This window comes from Cuculus canorus, chromosome 1, assembly GCF_017976375.1.
Source record: "Cuculus canorus isolate bCucCan1 chromosome 1, bCucCan1.pri, whole genome shotgun sequence".
Classification (NCBI taxonomy): domain Eukaryota; kingdom Metazoa; phylum Chordata; class Aves; order Cuculiformes; family Cuculidae; genus Cuculus; species Cuculus canorus.
The window spans coordinates 110,433,607-110,460,018 of NC_071401.1; the positions used below are offsets into that span (position 1 = coordinate 110,433,607).

General features: G+C 42.4%; 1 protein-coding gene across 3 annotated transcripts in view; it reads right to left on the reverse strand.

Moving 5' to 3' along the window:
- The window catches only part of PTGFRN (prostaglandin F2 receptor inhibitor), a 73,115-nt gene that overhangs the window by 24,920 nt on the left and 21,783 nt on the right, over nt 1-26,412 (reverse strand). For 2 of the 3 annotated variants that reach the window (XM_054053866.1, XM_054053851.1), the window contains exons 2-5: nt 17,106-17,471; nt 15,817-16,236; nt 12,164-12,547; nt 5,165-5,590 (exon numbers count right to left, since the gene is read on the reverse strand). In XM_054053866.1, coding sequence (XP_053909841.1) covers nt 5,165-5,590; nt 12,164-12,547; nt 15,817-16,236; nt 17,106-17,471 — 1,596 coding nt within the window. The remainder of the gene's footprint in view (nt 1-5,164; nt 5,591-12,163; nt 12,548-15,816; nt 16,237-17,105; nt 17,472-26,412) is intronic. The other variant, XM_054053859.1, reaches the window with a different exon arrangement.

Here is a 26,412-nt window from a genome sequence, read left to right on the forward strand (position 1 = left end):
AGCACAGCTAGCCATACATCTCTGCCACGTGTTGCTGCTTTCTAGGCCTGGTGAGGAGGCTCTGGGCAGAAATGCCTCCAGATACAACATTCTTTAGGCTGTTGACCTTCGTGTTGGAGCAGTGGGTCCTAGAAACTGGAAAAGAAATCTTGCATTTGGTCTCTCATACATGTGCTTAAGATGAATACCTTCATGTGATCAGAGCAGTACAGATGTAGCTCAGAAAAGACAAGTCTTCCTACTATCTGGGCTCCAAATTCCTTATTTCAACTATTCCCTGAGCCACAGGTCAGGCAGCAGTACACAGGGGAGCACCTTGTCCCCTGCAAGGGCAGAACCAACTTTGTTCCCAGACAGCCTTTCTTGACTTTCCATTTGAGAGCTACAAAAAATGCTGCTTTTCCCACTTACTTTTGGGGAAAAAAAAAAAAAAAAAAAAGAAAGAAATAAGAAAGAGGTGGTGGTAGCATAAGACAGCTGCAGAAATGCCATCTGTAGAGTTTCTGGAAGAGAACATCTGTGGTCCAGAGATGCAGCTGGAGAATAGTGGTAGAATTCAAAAAGGTTAGCTATTAGGAAGCTGAACAGAGAACAAGAAGATATACTCTCATGAAAGTCCTTTCAAAGGCTTTTTCTATTTTTTAAACCCCCAAGCTCCTTCATTTAGGTGAACACAGAAGGCAGAGGTACTTCTCTTATATGAGGCCATAAGAAATGCAGACCAGAACAAAGAAGGGGACACAAACCCCCAGCATACACACATGCTGAATATTCCTCGTTGCTAGACAGTAGAAAAAAAAAAAAAAGTTAGAGGAACATTTCTGAATCTGCAATAGTATTAGAGACTTATATATGTAGCACAGTAAATAAAAAAATATCCTATCAACTAGAAAAGCCTGGATCACCATTCCTCACAGTAAAGTTCTGTGCCAAAATTGTTCTCCTTCAGTAGCAGCAAATGAAATGTAGTTAGCACTCTGCTCTCCCACCTAGACAAGCACATAGTTGTCTCTGCGTGTAACTGCACACATTATGGGAAAGAGGAAAAATCAAAGATTGAGCACTTCGGTTAGAAATAACAGTAAATTGCATGGAAAGTTAAGTGGGGAAGAGAAGCATCTTCATGTTTCCCATCTTAGCAGAAACTACTCATCAGTTCCTGTAGCATAAGATGGACCAGAGGTCAAACAATGTCTTCTTCTAAGAACTACAGACTAAAATATCATTTCTAACCTCCTAAGAATTGGCAAGGAAACAAGGTCTGCACACTTGCCCCTCTGCACACGCACTTGCAATGCCATGCAGAATTTCATCTCCTTCTTGTAAAGTTCCATGAATGAAAAGCACAATAAAACACATCCCATTCAGTCGCATATAGGGACTCTGCACAGTTTATGTTGGGAAATGTAGGGGAAGAGATTTTAAGTATAAGCTTTAAGTATGGTTTAATCAGTCTGGGCACTACTCCAAGACACAGGGCTAACAGCAGAAGAAATCCTAGCCAAATGATTCAGATAAAATTTCAGTAATACACTGTATTTTGGAGCCCGGCAGTGCATGCCTCTGCCACTCTGAGTGGTTAAGCCACACTCTCATGCCCTTTACCACAAAGTACGTACTCAGTTCAAGAGAACTTCCTGGGTAGTGACCAAAAAGAGTATTCACCTAATCTAAGCCAGTCAAATTGGTAGAGAAGCCTAACAGCTACAAGGGCAAGGAAACTTTTACAAACAGCAAACACCTTCCCCGCACTCCGCTTGACTCCAGTTGGAAACAGAGCACTATGGCCACAGCTAACAGGAAACCCAGTGCCTAATATCTTGTCGGCAGCCTCAAGTAATGCCATCTTGATATTCATAAAGGCTTTTTTATCCCTCAGTGCACTAGCCAGACTGCAAGTACAGGGAATGCAACAGACATTAAGGTAATGACAGCTTTGCCTTTGTAAGAGAAGGAGACTGAGGTACAATTGTAGCCCCACCAGATCCAATACCATGTGCTCTGAAAATACAGCAGGCATACTAAGCCCCACACCACAACCTGATAAATGTATATATAATGCAGTGGCTCTCCCCACTGCTGCATACACACAACTAGACTACCTTCATCAGCCTGCTCCCCTGCCAAGCAGAGGGAACACTTCACCCTTACATGCAGCCATGAGCACCAGAAGCCCATCCATCCCTGACTGGGGTTTGTACACCTAACTTAATGCACTTTCTTGTTCCAACACTGAAACTGGCATATAAACCAGGCAGCTTGGTGCCACAGGTATAGGAATTTCACTGCATGCCTGTACTATGCAGTGTCTATCATGAAGCAATGGTAAAGACAAGTGGGTGGCAGAAATACCACCTGTTCTCTACATGCAGGACTTCCTGAAAAGATTAAAGACGCCCTTGCTCCCAATTAAATGTGATTGTAGGGTCTGTGCAAGCATTTAGGACAAGTAAAATCATGTTAAATACCATTATTTGATACATTAAAGATAGAAGTATTAACAAAACCCTAAATAATAGTACCTTTAGGACTTGCAATTTCAACTAAAGGATAACGTTCTCTTTTACAAAGAATTCCATGCAAATCCAAAGATGAGAACACTGGTTTAAGAAACAAGCACCGATTCTTCATTCCACTGCAAAGAGCAGTTGTGTTTTAAATACAGACTGTGCTCACACTCAAATTAATAAATAAAATTATCTTTTAAACTGTCAAACTTCTTTCTGGGTTGAAAATCATCTACACAGCTTGTCAAGAAAAAAGGCTCCTCCCTTCTTTTACCCCTTTATACTGATTGAAATTTGTACTTTATATAGGCAAAAAATATTAATATACGTGATGCTTTTCATTTTTTAGGGGCGATAAAGATGCTTTCTTTGTCACTTTGGCAGGGGATTGGGTAGAAGAAAGAGAGGAAGAAACAAATCAGGCAGATCATGTCAAAAACAACAGTGATCTATGATAGAGATTGGCTGCATTTGCAAAGCTGCGTAAGCAGAAAGACATGTGAGCGTTATTGGTCCCAATAGAACAAAAGAGAAAAAGAAGATAACAAACCTCAAGCTAAAATGGGAAAACATACAACTTATTATACAACACACACAAAAAGGACTGACATCTTCACATGATCTTTACATTTTAACATCCCAAGCAAATGTTTTCTTATTATGAACACACCCTATGAGCTGACTGACCCACAGACAACACAAAACCATTTCTTCTTTCTCAAAATTCAGAACAATCCTTTCCAAAGTCAGATTTCTCCAAAGACCTCCCCCCCGCCAAGCACTGCTCTAAAGGTAACACAGACGATGCAAATAATGAAACAGTTGGAAGAAAAGCCTCTATGTAGGCACAAGCTATCCAAGGAAAAGGCAAATTTCTGTTCTCTCCTTAGGCAAACACGTGGGAGCCTGGCTGCTCCCTTTTATAAGCACTGGGAGCAGTTAGGGACTCAAATCACCAGAGATACTTGTCAAAACAACAGTCAGAGAGCAGAGGCAGCAGCAGATTAACTCCTTCATAGTTGCTGGCTACAGCACTGGTCTCCCAGCTGAGTCTGGAGCTCAGACAAACAGTGTATTGCAGGGGACAGGGCACAAAGAGAAAGGCATCCACGGCTAGACTGCTGAAAGAGCCAGGTGTGGGAGTGTGAATGTACATGAGGAGTGGAAAGGAAGATGGGGAATCAAACCTACATATCGCCCCCCTCCTCCCCTTATGAACATAAAAGGTGCTTTTTCAGGAGAAGGTGTTTGTAGGAGACCTCAATTTCACATTGTAAATCCCCCAACTCCAAGTTTTGCCAACAAAATGTACTTTTCAGCATGGGGACTCTAACATTTACATTTGTGTTGCAAAATTAGCAGAGTTTTTGGAATAAAACCAGAAACAAGGGAATGTTCACACCTGTCACGGTTTGTTTTCCCTCAGAAATGTCAACACAGGCTGAGACTTTTCAACTCCAGCTGGTCTCTCTAGCTGCTCCAAAGGCAATGATCCATTATGCTTGTATGCACATACACACACACACTCCGTGTTGGGGCATAACAACTGAACTAATTGAGACCAGTATCCAGCATTAATGAAAGATCTCATTACTGCTGGAGAAGCCAGCTTCAGTGAAAAAAAAAAAAAAATTGACCTTTAGTGGACCATGCTTGGTCTAGGGATGAAGGGAGTACTAAGCAAGCAACCCACCATTTCTCTCCACTGTAGCAGAATCACAGCAGAACCTCTCCAATTCCCTGTTTTATGGGGATTACGCCTAAACAACTTTAATTTCAAACTACTTGTCTTTGAAAGATAGCGTTCTGCCTGTGACTGAGCCAGACTGTTAAACAAATCTATCAGAATAAACGCAGCTTAGCTACAGATTTTTGTCAAAGATATCGCATCTTATGTTATCCTATTCCATCTGTCCCTGTCTAACAGGCTCTCCTGCATGACCTCCCACCTAAGCCAAAACTATCACCCTACAGGACACCCCATGGTAAAATACACCCATTTTAAATCAGCATTAAATTATTCAGGTAAATATACTTAGCTTCTAAGAAATGCTCCCAGAATCAGGTTAAATACTGACCAAAGCTAGTTTGCTCCAGCCTAAAAAGGTCCAGATCCAAGAAAATCACTGAATGACTTTTTTGGTTACTCTGGTACTACTCTGCCCTTGAACTTCCTGAGAAGTGCCTTCTAAACATAAGCTTGTAGGAGGGAGAAAAACAGCTCTCTAACTGGCAGACAGAGGAGACAAAGTGAGTGACATTCCTCTTTTCACCTCAAGACAACCCTGTTGCTATCAGGAAGATGCATTCTAGAGAGACTAAAATACACTGAGTCCTGAAAGGAGGGAATGACTATCCATCACTGCTGGATGCCACCCCTGCCACAGTGACAGTCCAGGTCCTGAAGTCTCAGCACAGTTTGACTGATGTATCTCTGCTTTGCACTCCCACTCCAAAAACTCTGGCATAAAACCCGCGAAACCTGTTGAGTAGTTACTTCCCTACACAAATAAGAGGCCTTTACAGAAGGTAGTGCTTTTTTTTTTCCTCCTCATAACGCAGAACCCCATTAGAACACCTTCTGGCTGACAGTTTTCTCTTGAATAGGCCTATCTCAGCTCTTCAGGTCTTTCGGTGAACACGTGCAAAGTTCCTACCTTGTGTAGCCCAGAAAATGTTGACAGATGCAGAAGTCACATCTTTGCTCTTTACCCAGCTATTGTTGCGGTGCCTGCTCCACGCAGAGATGACACAGAAATAATCCCCTCTATCACTTTCTGAAGTCCACTGGATTCGTAAACTGAAAGTGTCAGCAGCCTTCTTAAAGAAAATTATTTCTCCATTGTGAGTCCGCTCTCTGCTCCTGTCCCCAAGCTGCAGAGTCCAGTCTGCATCCATCGTGGCCAGGAGCTCCTCTGACACCACATCATCACTGCGTAGGCGCTGTCTGTAGTACCAGGAAACTGTGAAGCGGATGTTTGCTTCGGTGTCTTGTGCATTTGTGATCCTGCAGTTTAGCTCTGTGGGGTCATCCGAAAACTTGGGTGTTTTAGAGGCATTCAGAAACACCTCATAGTCCGGCTCTGCAGGAGAGGAAAGCCAGAATAAAGAGGTTAGACACTACCAGCAGAAGGGAGAAAGTGCCGGAGCTTATTGATACTGCTAACTTCTAATATCCAGTCCGTGAAAGCACCTCAGCTAGAAGTTAAGAGCCAGAATAAGCATTTTTCTTACAAGACCTAGGGACAGGGATCTTGGACTCCAGCTCTTGGACTTGCACCACACCCTGACACAAGTAAAGCCTGCATTTGCACACAAGACTCTTCATTTCACATGTCTAGTCAGATGATTTCAGAAAAATCAGGACTAAGATCTTGCAAGCAAGATCATTCTCTTCTTTATGTCTGGCCCCAAGACACCACCACATGGGTTCAGTTTCAGCTCAGCCAGTCTGCTTTTGCACCTGTTCAAATGCCTGGGGCAGCCTGCAGCAACAGAAGAATGATTATTTTCTAGATTTGGACTGACCAGAGACATGCAGTTTTCCTAGTTTCTTTCCAGGATAAGAGGCCATTTCCCATCCTGTAATGCCCTCTTTTCTACACTCGACCATCCCCATCATGCCTCTACAATACGGTTTAAGAATGTTGAAAAACAACCCAAAACCCAAACACCTCACCCACTCACACAAAAACCAGGGGGCATGGGTATCACCATTGGCACTGGCCACAGGCAGCACCAACAGCAGCGCACAGTAAATTTGTGGACAACACAATAAATACTAAGTAGGTTAAGAGTCAGAGATACATAGATCAGAAGAGCTTCACAGTCTGAATAGAGAAGCATTTGCTGTACAGCTATCAGGCTGGAATAACTCAAGCTTGAAAAGGAGTGCCTGAAATTCATGGGTTAAGAATGGGGCTGTTGTATTTAAACCTGAAATAGCTGGCTGTCCAAAGCCTAGAAGCGATAAGGCAGCCGCATGACTATTTTCTCTCAGACTACAGAGATAATAAAGAAAAAAGATTACAGCAAGAACCTCACACCACAAAGGAAATACATATTTATTTACTACTGGTAGAATATTTTTCTGTCTTGCTGTCTACTATAATTCAGAAAAAAAGACTAGCTTTCCAACTGTTCGGCCAATACTCATCACATGGTTTTTACACTGCAAGTGTATTCAGCACTCTATATTTATTTCTTGCTTTATGTTTTATTTGGCATTTTGCCTTCCTGGAAAAAATTAACCGAAGCTATAATTGGTACAGAGAAGGCAATCCAAGGCTAAAACTTAGGCTTAGCTCACCAATCAGCCAAGATAATAAAGCATCTTAATAGAACTGCAAACTGTGTTTGCACATGCACTTTTGGACTTCAGATGCAAAGGATAAAAACAATTGTATCAAGCAAGCTGGCGGCTGCTGCTATGTCAGCTTGCAGAAAAGATCTCTCACATTAAGCGTTACACGTGCAGTGTCCTTGCATCTAGCAAAACCAAGGTCATTAATACACACCACACCCTAGAGTATCTAGTGATATTGATGGTGAGTGTCTGCAGTGTTAGCTAACACAAGCATGAAAGTAATAATTACATAAGGCTGTAGTCCCTACTACCAGTGAACATACGTGCTGGTTTCTGTGCGTTTTCAGTATAAGTAAGGCAAAATAAAAAGAAAAGGCACAGGATTCCTCTGCTGCAATCAAGGCATAGATTATTAATGGTGGCCAAAACTAACTGTTGGTATACATCCCCACAGATCCTACAGCTACACTACTCTTCCTGCCTCATTCACAAAAGACTCTTCTTTCCCAAGGCCTCGTGATATATTGCTCATGCTCTGCAATTTTCTTATCACTCCTCTCTTCCTCCCCTTCTGCCAAAAAAGAAGGTATTCAAGATCAATTAATATTTTCACAGTAACAAAGGCTATGAAAGCAGAAACTCATCTCTGTTCACGAAAATAAGAAGGAAAAATCTGCAGGAAATACAAGTTCCTAGAAAACCACCTCATGTTTGTTTTATTTGTGGGCAGGGGAAGGACCGCTAAGAAGAGCGTTCAGGTCTGACAGCACCACTCCAGATAGGCGCTTCACCCTGACAGACACTCAAACAGCGGATTTAGAAAGAATAAAAGGCTGGCTGGATAAACCTCATTCCTCCACTCTGTCAGCTGTCACAGAACAGCCTCACTGACAGTTCAATGACTTAATACTTCAGCAGCTCTTAACTTCCATTAAGAAGGAGGAGTTTGTGAATTCTGGAGGCAGTTGAAACCTCAAATGCTGAAAATTTATTCCACTTTCCCGTGCCCTAGCAACCAAGCTTCTGCTGAAGAGCAAATTTTATTCTCTCGTGTTCCCAAATAATGTCAAATTGGAATGGAAAAAGTAAGGAATAGTCCTACAGGTGCGAGCACTACAAGAGAGTAAATGAGCATATAATGTATGTTTGTGCACACATGAGCATGTGCGCATGTACACACACGCACATCAGTGGGACAAGGAAGGAACACTCACAAGTTGAATATGCAATCTGAATGGCTGAGTAAGGACAGGAAATAAAGACATTCATCACTGGCACACTTCTAGCACACATTACAAGTATACTTGAAAACGGCCACGGCTCAACTGTTCTGTACAATGCTAAAATGCAAAATTTAAAGTCATTGTTGCTGGGATTTAACCTTGTGACACAACTATTTATTTCTGAAAACCCAGCTTTAAAGCAGGCTCTCTATATGCTGGACTCATTCAGTTTGTTTATGTCTATGGAGGAGCTCCGTCTTTGTAACCGGACAGTACCACCAGTTTCTGATGACAAGAGGCTCTGAACAACAAGAGGATTTATGTTGGGATACTTGCATCCAGTAAAAGCTGGGAACAAACACAGAGTACTACATCTCTACCAGTTCACCCCCAGCTCACATCTATATTCATTCATACTTCCAACACAACCGATACTTTGTGAATTTTAGTAGATGGAGATACCTTACCTACAGCATCCTGCAACATCATCCTGAGTTTCATTACTTCTAAATAGAAGCTATTCTCTCCCCAAGATTAAACTAGGCGACAGGATGGATAGGCTGACATATCCGGACCTAATTCTAAAACAACACGCTTTTTAGAAGTTTTGCTGGAATTTGATTTTTAGTATTTCATAGAATCATAGAATCCCTATGTTGGAAAAGACCTTTGAGATCATCAAGTCCAACCACACCTGTCCAATACTAAATCATATCGCTAAGCACTTCATCTACCCATCTTTTAAGTACCTCCATGGACGGTGACTCGATTGCCTCCTTGGGAAGCCTGTTCCAGTGCTTGAGAACCCTTTCAGTGAAGAATTTTTTCCTAATGTCCAATCCGAACCTCCTCTGGCACAGCTTGAGGCCATTCCCTCTCATTCTATCACCTATCACTCGAGAAGAGACCAACACCCAGCCTCCCTACAACCTCCTTTCAGGGAGTTGTAAACAGTGATAAGGTCTCTGATCAGCCTCCTTTTCTCTAGGTTAAACAACCCCAGTTCTCTCAGCTGCTCCTCCTAAGACCTGTTCTCCAGCTCCTTCACCAGCTTTGTTGTCCTTCTCCAGACACGTTCCAGCACTTCAGTGTCCTTCTTGCAGCGAGGGGCTCAAAACTGAACCTCACTGGTGCTGAGTACAGGGGCAGAATCACTTCCCTGGTCCTGCTGACCACACCATTTCTGATACAAGCCAAGACGCCATTGGCCTTCTTCGCCACCTGGGCATCCTGCTGTCTCACATTCAGCCAACTGTCAAACAACACCTCTAGGTCCTTCTCTGTCAAGCCGCTTTCCAGCCACTCTTCCCCAAGTCTGTAGTGCTGCACAGGGTTGTTGTGCGCCAAGTGCGGGACTCAGCACTTGGCCTTGTTGGACTTCATCCCATTGGCCTCACTCAGCCCATCAACCCAGCTTGTTCAGACCTCTCTGCAGAGCCTCTCTACCCTCCAGCAGATCAACACTTCCTCCCAGCTTAGTGTCATCTGCAAACTTATTACAGATACATTCAAATCCCTCATCCAGGTCATTGAAAAAGACATTGAACAGGACTGGACCCAGCAATGAGCCCTGGGGACATCACCTCTGATCAGCCTCCAGCTGGAATTAACTCCATTTACCACAACTTTTTGGGTCTGGCCATCCAGCCAGTTTTTTTACCCAGCAGAGAACATGACTGCCCGGCCCGGTAGCAGACAGTTTCTCAAGTAGGATACAGTGAGAAACAGTGTCAAAGGCTTTACTAAAGTCCAAGTACACTACCTTCACAGCCTTTCCTTCATCCATCAAGTGTGTCACTTCGTCATAGAAGGTGATAAGGAAAGCTTGGCAGAACCTGCCTTTCATAAACCCATGTTGACTGGGCCTGATCACCTGGTTGTCTTGCATGTGCTGCATGATAGCACTCAAGATGACCTGTTCCATGACCTTCCCCAGCACCGAGGTCAGACTGACAGGCCTGTGGTTCCCTGGATCCTCGCCTGACTCTTCTTGTAAATGGGTGTAACATCTGCCAGCCTCCAGTTCAATGCAACCTCCCCAGTCAGCCAGGACTGCTGGTGGATGATGGAAAGGGGTTTGGCATGCACTTCTGCCAGATCCCTTAACGCCCTGGGGTTCCCATCTGGGTTCCCATCTGGGGTGGATCCCATCTGGCCCTATAGACTTGTGAATGTCTAATTGGCCAAGCAAGTCTCTAATCCTTTCCTCGTGGATCATGGGAGCTGTGTTCTGTTCTCCCTCCCTGTCTTCTGGCTCATGAGGCTGAGTAGACAGAGAACACCTTACCTTAGTATTAAAGACAGAGGCAAAGAAGGCATTAAGTACCTTGGCCTTATCCTCATCCTTTGTCACTAATGTCCTCCCTGCATCCAGTAAAGGATGGAAATTCTCCTTGGCCCTCCTTTTGTTGTTGATATATTCATAGAAAGCCTTATTATCTTTCAAAGAATTGGCCAATCTAAGTTCTAGTTGGGCTTCAGCCTTTTTGATTTTCTCTCTACATGATCTCACTTTATCCCTGCAGTCCTCCAGAGATGCCTGCCCCTTCTTCCAAAACTCACATACTTTCATCTTTTTTCTGATATCCTTCCAGATCTCTTCACTCAGACAAGCTGGCTTTGTCCCGCACCGGCTCTTCCTGTGGCAGACAGGGATGACTTGCTCTTGCACCACCAGGATTTCCCTCTTAAAGAGCATCCAGCCCTCTTGGGCCCTTTTGCCCTTAAGGACTGTCTCCCACGGAATTTTATCTATCACCCTTCTGAACAGTCCAAAGTCTGCCCTCCGGAAGTCCTAGGTGACAAGTAATTTTACTTCTCAGGATATTTGCATAAAGAGAGATCTCCAAAGCTCAGGAGTTCAGCTGGCATAATGCAAAGCAAACACTTTACAATCTGCAGTACGCATAAGGGACAGTGGATTCCCAAGACAAATCTGTTTTGGAGAAGGGGTATAGGGAAAGATATTGTCAGCCTGCTCTTTTAGGCCAGGCAAGTCAGATAAGCCTGTTGAATCTCTTACCTACAGCTTCTGTTTCTCATTCAGTCAACAAGTCTTAAATGAACTATTAAACATACTTGCTTCTAACCAGCTTCTTGCAAAAAAAGGTGGACCTTGATGGTATTAGAGCTGTAAAACAACCAAGAACAACTGGAGGATAAAGGAAGCATAAAATAAAAAGATCACAAAGTTTACATTTAAGAAGATTTTTCACACGCTCCCCCCCCCCAGGATTTAGAAGAACTTGCTGTAGAAATGCTGAAGTAACATATAGAAGCCACAAATTCAAGTGCACAAATAATCCTTTGCTTGTCCAAAAGGCTAAAAATCTACTAATCTCTAGGACTGAATGATGAAAAATGCGCCACACACACGGTGGGATGTTAAATACTGCAGGAAAATGTGGTTTAGTGACCACTATGCTAACCAACACTGATAGCATTGTTAGCCACAAGCCAGGTTCCTCTCAATCCTCACACCACTCAACAGCTACGTGACACAGTCTCATAAAATAGACTTGTGTGTTGAGATAGGAAAATAAAGCAGTATAAAGTCATGTTTCATTCTAAATCCATCAGTAGGACACAATCTCTCTAGTGATTAAAACAAAAAACCAAAACCCCAATAACTTTGGAAGTTAGAGTTCATTATGAAGTTTCCATTTGAAATAATTTTTACAGCATATGACTTAAAAACCAGCAGAAACATCTGATATCACTGTGTTCACAGCTCAGATAGAATGCCTTTTGCTGGATCAGAGATCTGCTAATGGTACGAGGAAGGTGAAAGCGGACAACACGACAACAGGGAGAGCTTTAGCCCCTGGAAAACAAGACAGGCTTTTAAGTTCTGTTTCCCAATTGCAGACAGTTCAATGACACCAGAAAGTGGAGCGTGTGGGTGGGACATATGGTAAGCGATCCTAAACGCCTATAACTTATAAACCCCAAATCCCAAAGGATGGATCAGTATATTTACAGGCTAGCAAGAGAGACACCCTGCATATTGATGATAGATGCAAACAAGAGAGAAATTTGCACAGAAAACTTTCTGCAAGGTCCTCTCCCTTTTGTGATGGCACCAAGGAATAAATGGTAGCTTAGTCATGAAGTCTGAAATCACTCACCTAATGCTGTCACCACCACACTGACTGGTGCAGATGTCCTCTCCACCACCTTATGCCAGCTCCCATTGTGCAGTGGTACCCAGACAGCTGCTTGGCAGAAGTAGTAGCCAGAGTCTTCCACATCCACGTCACGCACCAAAAGGTGATAGGAGTTCCTATCTACGCGGCTCAGGCTGATGAGAGTTGAATCACTGACAACAGAATCACGGTCCACGCTCAGCAAAACCTGAGCTTCTGACAAGGTATCATCAGGTGATGTAGAAAAATACCACATCACCTCAGCTTCAAAAATACCGCTCCTGTCTGTTGTGATGTTGCAGGTAAGATCCAGGGAGTCTCTTTCAGTCAAAGACACATTGCTTGTTGAGATGACCACATCTAGAGCTTAGAAATAAAGACATAAAAAAGCAAACAATTTTTTTTTAGAGTCCACTCTAAGTTATCCAGGACTTCACATTCTATTACAGAAGCTTCTGAAGCAGCTCAGTAGTCCTACTTTCAAATGCCTGTTGAATATTGAGCTGCATGGTCTATTACAAGGGAAGTACACATTACCAGTCAAGAAAATGTGTACAGGATTTTCCATTTTCACAGGAGAGTCAAGGTGGTTTTGGGATACTCACAGAAGAGAAAGCAACCACTGAAATCACTAGAAAATACACTGAACTCACCTTCATTTCTGCTGAAATGGTTTTGAGCTCCTCTAACAGAACAGATCTAGATGAGAAGCAGTCACAGACACATATTGGAGTCCTGACTGACCTCGGGTGCATTGCAGAAACACAAAATGGAAGCAAACAGAAGGCAGCAATAACTCGTACTGTTGACTTTTCCACTTACTGCTCTGACCAACACACACTGGGGACTTTAAAGCAATGCCAGTAGCCACTTAAAACACATTTAAACAAACTCCTCCACTGACCAGTGAATATTTTTAATATCCATAGCACATACAGGCACAGCCAGCATTCAAATGGGACCTTCTGCATTTTGTAGGTTACCAAGCTGGCCACAGCTTTGTTAACAAAAAGTCACAGGTCTGAAGTGTCAAGACCAGGAGTAGAAAAGCTACTCTTAATTACTGGTCAGAAGTGAACCAAGGGTGCTCTGTGTGTTGTCTGTAAACCTCAGGGCAAATCAACCACGAAGTTATCTGGCCACCACATGTCTTCACTTGCTCATTCTCTCCATACTACGATGCCTAAAGATGATCTTAGTGCAGCATCGTTCCCACAGCATGTAATGCAGCTGCTCTCAAAGTCTCAGCCGAAGCCAGTAGACAGCAGTGGCTTTTCTCAGCAGATCTACAATCAAGACCACGAGGCAGAACACATATTCCTGCTTTAAACAGGCAGCTATATCTCTGGTGCAGATTAGTGACTTCTATGTAAAACCATGTTCTACCATATAATAGGTACCCATGTGTAAAAGCTTTATAGGATTATCATCAGGAAAGAGAGCTAGCATATAAAGGCCAGAGCCAAACTGAGCAGCCACAACACTATTGCAAATAAAACCAAGCAATACTCATCACTCACCACCTGACAGCACAGAGCTGTCAAACTGCACAGAGGGTAGCAAGCCCCACTCGAGTGCTAAAGACAAGTCCACTGTCTGATGAGAATCTCATTGGGACTTCCCTCACTGTCTTATCATGAGATTGGAATCAGTAGGAAAGCCTAGTTAATTTAATAGACTAATATCAGAATACAAAATAAGATTTATCTGCAAGTATAAGAGAGGCATTTCTCCAAGGAACAACTCTGTCTTCATGAAATAGTGATGGGCATTCAGAATCTGGCAGTATTTGCATATAGAGGGACTCTAAGAGTGCTTACCCGTATGTATATTCTCAATGCTCCTTTTTCGGTTACAGACATGTCTGAAGGCCTCACTTAGCATTACATACCTATCATGCAAGCACTATTAAAAAATGACATACAAGAACATAGTCGAGACCAAAGATGTCATGGTTTTAGGAGATAACAGTGATGGGCAAGTAGATAGGAGAACAAAAAAGGGGAAAAAAACCCACAGGTTACACAAGCAACCTGTGCGTGACTTTTTCATTAGGTATGTTAATTCATCTTTGGCAGGCGGGGGTATTTTGATTTTTTTTTTTTTAATTTTGTTTCTACAAATTTAACCCCATAGTTTACAGTAGGCGAGAACGAGGGTACCATTTACAACTCAAGTTCATTTCATCATGCAAGTGCAAGTGCAGATGTCATGTTCAAGTCCTACTACATGATGTGTGGGTAAAGAATTCCACGTTCTCCAACATTTTGTTGGAGAATAACCTATCCACTTAGCACAACTTAAAAAAAAGCCTTCACGCCCCTGACAAAGTGACAGTGCTACCAATAACAGAGCTAAACATGAAAGCAAAACACTCCTAAACAAAAACAAAAAAATGCATACCCAAACGACATTAAAAAATTGCACTACTACTAATCCTGGCCATCCTCACCCTGTTTTCAGCCACTGATTAAATCCCACATATTTAAACCAATCTCTTCAAAAGGGTGAAAAAAATGGAGAATTACAGCTCTGAATTAAGCAAGCCCTGCCTCAGCAGAGTGCACCTGCAACATTTACTGTAACATACACGCTGCAACAAAAAGGGACAATTTGATCCTGTCAGATTTCACAGGCTAGGTACCACCAGGATAATAAAAACTACATCCAAATGAGCTACCCAAAAGGAAAAAATCAGCAGTTCTGGATTCCTTCTATAGCGATTAAAGGATTACAAAAATGAAAAGATATCCTTACCGCCTGAATATTTCTAAATATCACCCTAATCTCACATTTCTGAGAGACCATCATTGCCTGTTTTTCCACTTACTGAGTGACAAGATGTGACAACTCCCTCCCCTCCACATCCCCCCTCCCTCCCTCGATTTCCCTCCTTCAACTAGCAGTGGTGATGCTAATAAAATTAAGAGGTTGGTGCATCTACTCCTGGAATCTATATGGACAGGAATATCTGGATATCCTCAGCACAGCACTATCTGTATTTTTGTCTCCTTAGTTAAGCACACAATGATGTGTTTAACAGAATCATTACCATCTTAGACCCCTGCCAACCGAGTGGAGCAATCAGACCAGTGATAAAAATTTGTCATGTTAAATTATCACTGCCTTCATCCTTTCCCTTGATCTTTTTATGCTATTTTAATAAACAACCTACAGAAAAGATTCACATCTGTCACTGAATCACAAGCCACTTTCACAGGGGAAGTACAGCTATTTAGTGCTATGGGACAACTCTATGTCAATGAAAGAGCAGGGGGAAGGTTTGGGGTGCTCAGGGGTTAAATACAATATTTCTTTAAGAAATATGAAAACCAGAAGCAAACTGAAGTGGACTAAGAATGAGATAAAATCTAGGTCTAGGCATCTAAGAGGTTCCAGTCAATCCTTCCATGCCATCATCCCCATTCTCCCCAAAATAAAAGACAGAAAATGCTTGGCATAATTTTTCTATCAACTCAGATGTACAAAGGCTACCTATCCAAACATTTGTGGTTCTCCTGGAATATACTCTCATTTAATTCAGCTTATCCAATTTCTGTTTTCAAAGTATCACAGTCTGGACATAGCACTGCCATAGGTACAAGCTGGGACCTTGGCCCATCAGTAACACTCACCAGTCCGTTGGATTGCCACATTTGCTATTTCCACACTCTTCTCCTGAATCTTCTGCCATGAGCCATCTGCCCCTCTCACCCACTCGCTCACAAGACACCTGTAGGCACCTCCATCCAGTGATGAGGCCTGGGACACAGATAACCGATATGTGTCATTCGCTCCTGTGTCCAAGCGGATATCTCCGTTACGGTAGCGCTCTTCATAGCCAGGACCTGGCTGGAATTTGCCCTCGTGAGTCAGAGATAGGATGTCCCGCCAAGACAATCCACTTCTGATCTGCCAAGTCACATGCAGATGAGTATGCTCTGGTGAGGTGGTAATTGCTGAACAGCGCAACTTGAAGGAGTCACCCTCAGACAGCCTGAGAGATGTAGAGGATCGTGCTTTTGAACCACTCACTGATAAGCCATCGGCAATCACTATTCAAAAAAACAAACAAACAAACAAACAAATACCAAAAGACACAAGCATCATAAAAAGGAAGCAAGAAGAAAACATCCACACTGACCTGTTCAGATATAAAGCAGTAAAATACCACAGAGCAACATCTGGCCAATGATTCCTCCTTCCCCATATATATATTTCCAGGAACAATGAAATTCAGCTGAAAATCCATTAAAGGAAGCGTTCCACTTTAAACAAGCCAAGACAAGCATTCAAATTCATTTATCCTTCTCCTTGCTTTAGCTTCTCATACAAACATCACCATTCTGACTATTCCCATCTCCATAATCATCTTGATTTTCATGGGAGTAAAAGATAAGACACCTGATAAAAATAGTCTCCCAAATAATTACTGAAGAAACCTAAATGAGAGAGAAAAGCTAGGACATGACTGCACTATCAACATTTACAAGGGGGAAAGGAAGATTTCCTCCTTCATACATAAAGATCCCTAAATGACAGTAAGTAAGAGAGAGAAGACAGGCTGTGTTTTTCACCTGAAGTTAGCCTCTCTATCCAGAGGCTTAGAGACATTAAGTAATTGCAGACATCTTCAGAAAACTCACTGCTTAGTTTTCCCATTTTTATTTACACATTTCTAGACAGAAAAAAGGAAAGTAGTGTTTATAGTAAATAGTCTGTCTTTGCTTCTTCACCTCACTTGTCTTTGCAATCATACTTCCCAATTTTTGATTTTGGCTTTAGGAGAATTAAAAACAAACAGGGAGAAGAAAAAAAAAAAATTCACAATGCTCATAAACAATAGAAATTCAACATTCTTAAGGGTACATCTATAATCAATACCAAAAACAAATTTAAAGCACACCTCACTCTTCAGAAATACCTTTCACTTGGACCTCTGCATCATAATTTCCCTGAACGGTGGCATCAGTGCTGGGTGTGGAGCATTTGTATGTCCCTTGGTCAGTTGGCTGGATGCTTTTAATCACAAGTTCCACAGCATCGTTGCTGCTCCGTCTCAGTTTGATATCCCCTTGGCCCACGCGTTTTTGGTAGTCCTCAGAGGTGAATGTAGAATCCCAGGTACTCACTATCCGCATGAAGTCAGCTTCCCGGGAGAACTCCCAGTCAAAGTTCTGTTCACTGGGTCCATCATAATCACTAACGCTGCAAGGGATCGTCACCTCCGTGCCCATGACTCGAATAAGAGGACCTTTGGGCACCCTCACAACACGTCCTCTGCAGAAAGCTAGGCAGAAGAATAAAAAGAGGAGACACACAGTTAACATAGGAATTACCAGTATAGGCTTCGCTCAAATAAGAACTGAAATAGAATAAGGTTGGGCAGCCCATTTTGGAGAAAGCTAGAACTAGTTAAGAGAAATATTTTCCATCAAGATTTAATCTCACTGGACCAAAAGCCACTAAACACAACATTTTTCGCAAGGGCAAACTCTGCTTCATTGCTTATTTAGTAACATATTAGGTAACAAAATACAGAGGGAGAGAAAATTGAAAGGAGGTAAAAAAAAAAAAGGAGAAAATTAGCCATAGATCCAATGGGTAGCAGCTTCTCTACTACAAGCCAAGCGCTATGCAAGACACCTAGACAGCATTAATAAGTGGTTTTCATTATTATAGTGAGGTCATAATCTAATCAGGCATTTTTATAAGTCTTCTGCTGACATCAGGAGAGGGTTTGAAGCAGGAAACTAACTCTCCACTAGCCAGTGAGATAAACAATATATTTGCTGAGCTGCCTTCCCCCCTTATCACTCTGTATGTCGTCTTCTTATAGATTAAAACCCCACTCACTGGCTCAGAACCATCATGCCAACAGGTATCCAGGTATGGGCAAGGAAGTTAGTCTCACGGAGAAAAATCACTCACTGGGGAACTTGTCATCAAGTGCAGCTTGTCCCCTCCAGAGCAAAGATATGTTAAAGAATCAAGATTTCTGTGGGCATTAAAAAAACTACATAAACTACTATACACACTGAGCATAAAGACAAGAGAAAATGCATATTTTTTTCTCCAGTTGCAGTTCAGCAAACAGCTGAATCAAGGACTGACGCTGTCTTTACCTCCCTAGCTCATAACTCACAGCATGTTTTTCGTTTTTCAGGCTGTTCACTGAGTTTAGTCATAATAGTCCAATTTCCTCATTGTCACGACCTTCTGTACCTAACATTAGTACTTCATTAAACTTCTTTGTAACATAGAATGGGGTTAATCTCTTACCCCTTATATTACTCCCAGAAGACTGTACCTGATCAAGTGATTGATTAGTCCTAATAAGGAAGCTGGACTTTTCTGCACCGCTCACGTGAATCAGAGAGAAAAATCTCCATTGCCAATGTATTGTTCCCCAACCACATATCTTTAAGAACATCTTTCTAAATACAAGCACCATATGGTAAAATCATTGATACAGAAAAATAACCAACAAAAATACAGAAAGCTGCAGGGCTCCGATGTATTTCCTCACTAGGTCTTAAACCGCAGCCCCATTCAATCCTTCAATTTATCTTCTTAGAAGAAGTAGTAAGAGCAGCAGGTAAGCTTTAAAGCACTGACAGCCAAACTAGCTTCCAGCAGACCAATGTGAGAAGTCAGCTCAGGATCCTGACTGAGGGCACTCCTCAAATGCTGACATCTCTCTAGAAAATACTCTCCTGTGACACTAAAACAAGCAGACAACACTGTTCTGCACGTGTCTTCAGCAGCAGACCCACATACCATGCACTGCACTAATCCAATCTAGAGGTGAGGAAGGCATGACTAATGTGTCAAGGGCTGCACATTTGTGTTTCAGATTAGCACCGCTCAGTTTCTCTTCTTCCAAGGTCACTAAAGACCCTTTGACATCAAATGAAGGTAGGGGGTGAATAGTATCTTCATTGAGAGGGCAGGTCAAAGGGAAAGATAGTGGCACAGGGATTCCTCAACGGATCTGTGGAGTCTGTACTCTATTGCCATAAAGCAATGACTATCCCCCTTCTCACACAGGCAGCCCCAGAAGGAATTCCAATTTAATACAAAGTTGAAAGGAGGGCAGTGGAACAGGCTGCAGGAGAGAAAAGGGACAGCCCGTAGCAGTTAAAATGTTGTACTTTCCAAACAATAACATCTGTTACTGCTAAGATAAATCAGGATTCTCCTAAGGCAGGAGCACACAGAGACAGCATCAGGATAGAAGAGAATGAGAACATACTGCAGAGCATCCGCTGTGCCCTGCCCACAGGTAAGTAGGAACATGCACACGGCTGACACTGCAAGGGTGAGCTGCCCTTCTAGGTGACCCAGGAGGCTCAGTATCTAGCAAGCTGTGAACTCAAGATTCTGCTTTTTAGTCCTGCAGCAGTCAACAGCAGGAGTATCCCTAACTACTAAACAAGGTGTTATGTTCCTTGCTATGCATTAGGGATTAACGTTTCATGTAGCTGCAGAAGGCACAAGGCTACAGGCACTGATCTTGGCAAGATGCAAGCTCCACTTACACTAGCAGATAAACAAGGAGCTTTAACAAAGATTTTATTCTTGCAGTGCCCTGCATTACTTGCATACACTGCCTCCATCTTCAAGCAATCAAAGTCCAGCTTTCATAACACGAGTGCTTCAAACTCTAAATTTGTTGGAAACATACATTTTTCATGACACCTAACATATTTCACTGTTAATAAAAGGTGACATTCTTAATGAATTCACTTGAATTGCATTTAACTGTAGAACAGATGGAGTAAGATAGAACAGTCTATATACTAGTGACAGAAAACAACAGAACTTTGACAATTCAGTATGGTGTCAGTGAAACTGAAGGAAAGAAGTGTATTTAGTAGGAACTCAATAACTGGCCCCCTGTATCATAAACTGCAATGCTGAGCATCAACCCTGCTGGAGCACAAGATTAATTGCCTAAATACAAAACTTTCTTTTTACAGAGTCAACAGACCACCAAATGAAATTCCAAGGAACCGTTTTCCAAAACAAGAGGTAATGGAGCCCCTGTAAGGAGGCCAGCAAACAAGGGATGGGACTTATTCTTTGGCCTCATTAAACAGGTGACAAGACTGCAAGGCTACACTAGTTCTTTTGCAAAGCTGGGCCACAAATACCCAAAAAGTGGGGCAAACTTTGTGGCTGTTTGTCAAGCCCTTCATAAGAGGATTCTCCCAAGGGAACACATAAAATGTTCCACCAGGAACATGGGCAAAGTGTGGCTCAAGGTAGAATAATAAACAGGGGCCTACCATATTAATAGTACAGCAACAAGATAGCCCAGATAGAGCCAAGGCAACTTTCAGCTACTATTTGTTCCCTAGCAATAATCCATGAAGTACTTCAATTAATTTGTCCCATCACCTAGATGCACCATCTAATTGTTGTCACTAAATGAAATCCTTTCAAAGAGAAAAACAAAAGTATATGACTGAATAGATAGGCTATGAAATCAATTCAAGTACATTAAATAGCAATCTGTCATTTTTAGGCTAACCAAGAAAACAAGGCAGCAAAATTGTGCAGGATCTACAGAACAGGTGGTCTGCTTAAACTCTTGAGAAGCTACACAAGTCCTCAAGGAAAGAGCTGGTGAGGATTTCCTCTTGCATTAGGGACGTTGCTATAGATGAGGGAAGTCTTCTAGGAGCTTCATCTTCACACAGGTTTTGCATCTATACATAATTTATAAAAGAACAAGATAAGAGGTAATCTGTGGAGTTGCCCACAAGGCTGAGAAGGCATTCTCATTGCAAAGAACACACTTCTGCTTCAGCACTCTCTTACACAAGGTGCTTCCTTCAGCCTGTGCTAGACAGCTCCATTTAATAAGAAAACATGTTCCCCTAGCAGCTCAGAGATGGAGGTCGGCTCTCCACGCCTGCTATCCAAAGAAAATGCAATGTGACGTGCAGTAGGAAGCCAATTAAATCCAAAAAAGTAAGAGCTGAAGAATGAGTAAATTGGCTCAGACTAAGCACTTGAGCCTCTGCATCAGAAAGACTTAGAACACACAGTCCAGCTACTCAACTAAGGCAGTCATGGGAGACATAGTGACAACTTTACTGATGCCTTTCATCTCCAAAGAGCGTTCGGAACAAAAGGTTGTTTCATTTGCCAACTAAACATTACCATGTCTATGAAGAAAATACAGCGGCCCTTTAAGTTCACAACAGTTTATGACAGGAAAAAATACCGCAGCCAACTTTGCAAACGGTGGTAATAATTTTCCCTCCTTGAACTCCTCCATTTATTTTCAACCCAGGTATCACTTTGCTGCAGCACTGTGTAAATAAGGGGGCTGAGCAGGGACAACCCTTCTCGTGCCACACTAGAGAATAAGCAACGGATTCCCCATCATTAAAGGTGAGTACTCTGCCTGCTATTTCTAGCAAAATCCCAAATCTCCCAGTTCCACACTGCACTGCTTAACTACAGTGTTTGTGATACATTAAGCTATTTTACAAAATGGAGGACGAAAAAAAAAAGATCTTATTTTTTGCATCTTTTCTTGTCCCACCAAAAACGTGTCCACTCAAATCACCTTCCTCAGTTTTGAAAGAGAACTGAGCAGGCTCCTGCTGGGAGGCATTCAGTGACTTTTCCTAGCGAGCTGGCAGGTGAAAGGAAAGAGAGTATGCCACATATTCACAAGCTCTTCTCTACAGACAGAGAACCCGAGTATATCAGCATGGGAGATTATAATCTTTATCTCAAATCTCCCTCTTGCCTTTCCTCCCAGCTCCAATTACCATCAGGCTGCTCCACATGAAGAACTTCATTTAACAAAGGAGTTGAAAGGAGAGAATGAACACGTTGTAACAAACATGCCTTCAATGTTTGAAAACCTTTCAGTCCTGTTACTGCAATTATCACTTTTTTAAATATAAAACATTATTTTCCTAGAAAGTGGCACATTTACACAAACAGCATGTTGTTTTGGGATTTTGCTCTGTTTTTAAATGCAGCAATTAAGTTTTCTATCCTGCATTGTATACATATGCATCATGGTTTAACCTCAGCTGGCAACTAAGCACCACACAGCTGCTCATCCATTTCACCTTCCAGCACAGAAGGGTGGGGGAAAGAGAACTGGAAGGGTAAAAGTGAGGAAACTCGTGGGTTGAGATAAGAACAGCTTCATAATTGGAACATAATAAATTGTAATGAAAAGAAAAATAACAAAGAAATAAAACCCACAACAGACTAGTGATGCAAATTAAATCAATCACTCACTGCCAACTAACTGATGCCCAGACAATCCCCGAGCAGTGGCCCCACAGCCAACCTTTGCTTGTTTTGATTGCTGAGCATGATGTCATACGGTGTGGAATACCTCTTTTGTGAGCTGGGGTCAGCTATCCTGGCTCTATTCCCTCCCAACTTCTTGTGCACCCCTACTCTGCTCACCGGCAGGGTGGTGTAAGAAGCAGAAATGTAATCTTGACTCAATGTAAGCACTGCTCAGCAGTAACTAAGACATCCCTGTATTATCAACACTGTTCCCAGCACAGATCCAAAATATAGCCATACTAGCTACTAATAAGAAAACTACCTCTACCTTAGCCAAAACCAGTACAGTATGATGGGAAGAGTCAGAGAGATTAAGTAGAATCAAATTAATGCCTTTGCGTATCAGAAATGTAGCTAACTAGTGAAATCTCTTTACTGGTCTCAAAAAAAAAAAGAAAAGAAAAAGAAATCTAAATAAGTGAGATCCTTTACTATTCCTGCTTAACACAGGACAACATCACATTCTTCTTTCCAGTGCAAACAAACACACAGCAGGGGTCAGAATCTATGGTAATAGATATGGTAGGCTCTTGCTACTCTTTCAAATTACAAAATTCAGACCACCCTAATAAGCAGAAGAAACCAGCACCTTACAACCAGGGAGAGAAGACAGGTCTCATTCTAAAGAGACCAAATTTAATTCCTTATGTCGAAGCTGTTATCACCATAGTAGCCTGGAATTATCTGGCGCACGCAGGGCTCCCTCCACACCTTGCAAGCCAACCGTACCGTTACACTTCTCTGACTGCAATACTCCCTACTTAAAAAAAAAAAAGACTGATAGATTTTTATGGTTTGAAAGATCTGCAGCACATCATCTGAAGATAACAGAGAAGAACTAACGAAAGAGTCCATGAGAGAGACATTTGTGTTCTTTCCCAGGCGGCTAGGATTCTTTTTTTAGATAATGTAGAGCTCTTATCAAAAGGAATTAGCCTGGGTGTAATTGCCTAAAACCCATTATCTCTATCAGGATGAAAAAACGCATACTGCATCTTAAATAAGGCCTCAGAAATGCTATGAAACTGCAAGGCTGTTGGACTGCTCTATTCTCCACACCATCTGAGATATCTCAGAAAAGCTGCATCTCCAACACAGAGTGAAAAAGCAAGCACCTTTCCAGATGGACTGTGTCTATACCATGTGGATTAAGATTCACATGAAAGGATTAAAACAGCATATTTTGTGCTGCACTGTAATGACCTGGTGTCTTCATCATTCACTCCCCACACCCATCACTACCAAGAAAAAAGGATTCCAAATGCACCTAAGCAAACCATGAGGCTTCCACTAGGACAGAGTTCTTAGTTATCACAGAAACACAGAATGGATAGATGATCTTGAAAGGTCCTTTCTGACCCTAATTCCAACCATCTGCTGTAGGCAAGGTCATCTTCCACTAGACTAGGTTGTTTGAAGTTCCAGCCAATCTGACCTTGAACATTTCCAGTGACGGAACATCCACAACTTCTTTCGGCAACCTCTTCCAGTGGTTGACTACTATCATCGTAAAGAGCTTCTTTCTTATGTCCAATCTAAACCTACCTTCTTTCAACTTAAAATCATTGCCCCTTGTCCTGTCACTACAGGCTTTGGTAAAAAGTTTGTCTCCAGCTTTGTTATAAGCCCCCTTTAAGCATTGGAAAGACTGCAATAAGGACTCACTGGAGCCTTCTCTTTTCCAGGCTGAATAACCCCAACTCTCTCAGCCTTTCTCCATAGGAGAGCTGGTTCAGCCCTCCTCTGGACAAGCTCCAACAGGTCTACTTCTGTCTTGTGATGGGGGCTCCATAGTTAGACACAGTACTCTAGGTGGGGTCTCATGAGAGCAGGATAGCAGGGCAGAATCACCTCCCTGAACCTCCTGGCCACAGGTCTTTTGATGCAGCCCAGGATATGGTTGGGTTTCTGGTCTGCAAGTGCACATTGCCAGCTCATGTCTAGCTTCTCATTCACCACCATCCCCAAGCCCTTCTCTGGACGATTGCTCTCAACCCATTCATCCCCCAGCCTGTACTCATATTGGCAATTGCCCAATTTCAGGTCTAAGACCTTGCACTTGGCCTTGTTGAATCTCATGAGGTTCACATAGGTCTACTCCTCAAGCCTGTCAGTTCCCTCTGGATGGCATCCCTTCCCTCCAACGAATCAAATACACTACTCAGCTTGGTGTTGCCCACAAACTTGTTCTGGGTGCACTCAGTCCCAGTGCCTGTATCATTCATGAAGATACTGAATAGTACCAGTCTTAATACACACCCTTGAGGGACATCCCTTTTATTCATCCCCATTTCAACACCGAGCTGTTGACTGAAAGCCTTTAGATGCAGCCAATCAATTCCTTATCCATTGAACAGTCCACCCATCAACTCCAACTTTTTTCAATTTAGCATCAAGGATGTTGTGTGAGACTGTGTCAAAGGCCTTACAGAAGTCAAGGCAGATTACATCAGTTGCTCTTTCCCTATCCACCAATGCAGTTACTCCATTATAGAAGACCACCAGACTAGTCAAGCAGTTATGTTACGGTGCTTCTTTCGATTTCCAGAAGACCTTCTGCATAGCTGTTAGGTGTTTGTGCCTTATGTCCTGTTACTCAAGCTCTCTCTGTCATCAATAGAGATAAACTCTCTGAAAAACATCTACCTCCTGCTGTTTGTAGTTAGAGCCTAGGGAGACAACCACCTGAGCTCAGCAGAAAAACTAAATATAATTTTCCATGCTTCTACCACACCCCTTTCTAATACATTTTAAAAAAAAAACCAAACCACAAACACCCACCAAAAACACCCACCACTCTTACTCCAAATACACAAAACACACCAGCACAATGGGCCAGATGAATATCCAGTGAGTCAGATCCAATCTGTTCTACCTGACACAAGCATCTGGATGATGTCACTTTGGATAAATGCACAGTAATTGGCACGTTCAGATCTGGAAACAGGAGTCAGAAGTCCTTCTTGTCTAAAAAGACAGAGACCATAGGAGAACAATAGTTCACCACATAAAATACACTGTATCGCTGCAGATCCTTGCCCGAAAAGACCTGTTGTGGAAAAACTCCACTGAACTGCCCCACAAGCAGGAAAACCTCCTTCCTCTGCCATGTCTCTCTGCTAAGGCAACTGCAACAGAATTGCCTCTCTTGTTATCTCTGGGGCTATCACGAATAAAGTGCTGTTCAACTGCTCAGCTCCACCTGTTTGAAGTGCAGCTGACTGGCATCTCTTTCACCAAACCACACAATCCATTTCAATTCTCTGCCAAAACAAGCCATAGGAATCTGCCATAAGCATTTCTGTGGATTACTCCTGCTGCAATACAAGAAGAGACCTGTAAACTGCAGTGGAAGGTTGTAAGGCAGAAACCAGGTTGCATATGCAGTACTAATTAGAGCTTAAAACCCTATCACCAGCTACTGACAGCATAGATCCCACTGTGCGCCACTGCTTCCCAGACTTGGGGAGAGGTATGCTACTGGAAGGCAGTGCAAGGCACACAGCAGGTAGGAGGGAAAGGAGGAGCCACATAAATTATTCCCATCTCCGCAAAGCAGAAGGTTAGTTTGTCAAACAGAGTGGCCCTTGGCAAGCAAAGAACTGTGACACTGCTGGTCCAAGCACAATATGCATCTAACAGGCACAGATAGTACTAAATATGGTATTTTAGATTCCTCTGGATGTCAAATAAGTCCATTACATAAGATCTGCCATTTCCTTTCCCTACCACTGTCTGACAGTTGAAGATAAAAGGCTGTATCTAAATAACTACTTTTGATAAGTCTCCAAAAATGCAGCTGGAAGCAAAAAGGGAAGCACAGGAAAAAGAACAATGAAATGCAAGAGTCAACATGCTTCTTCTTCTTGTGTCTCACCTGAAATACCTGTCCTGCTAAC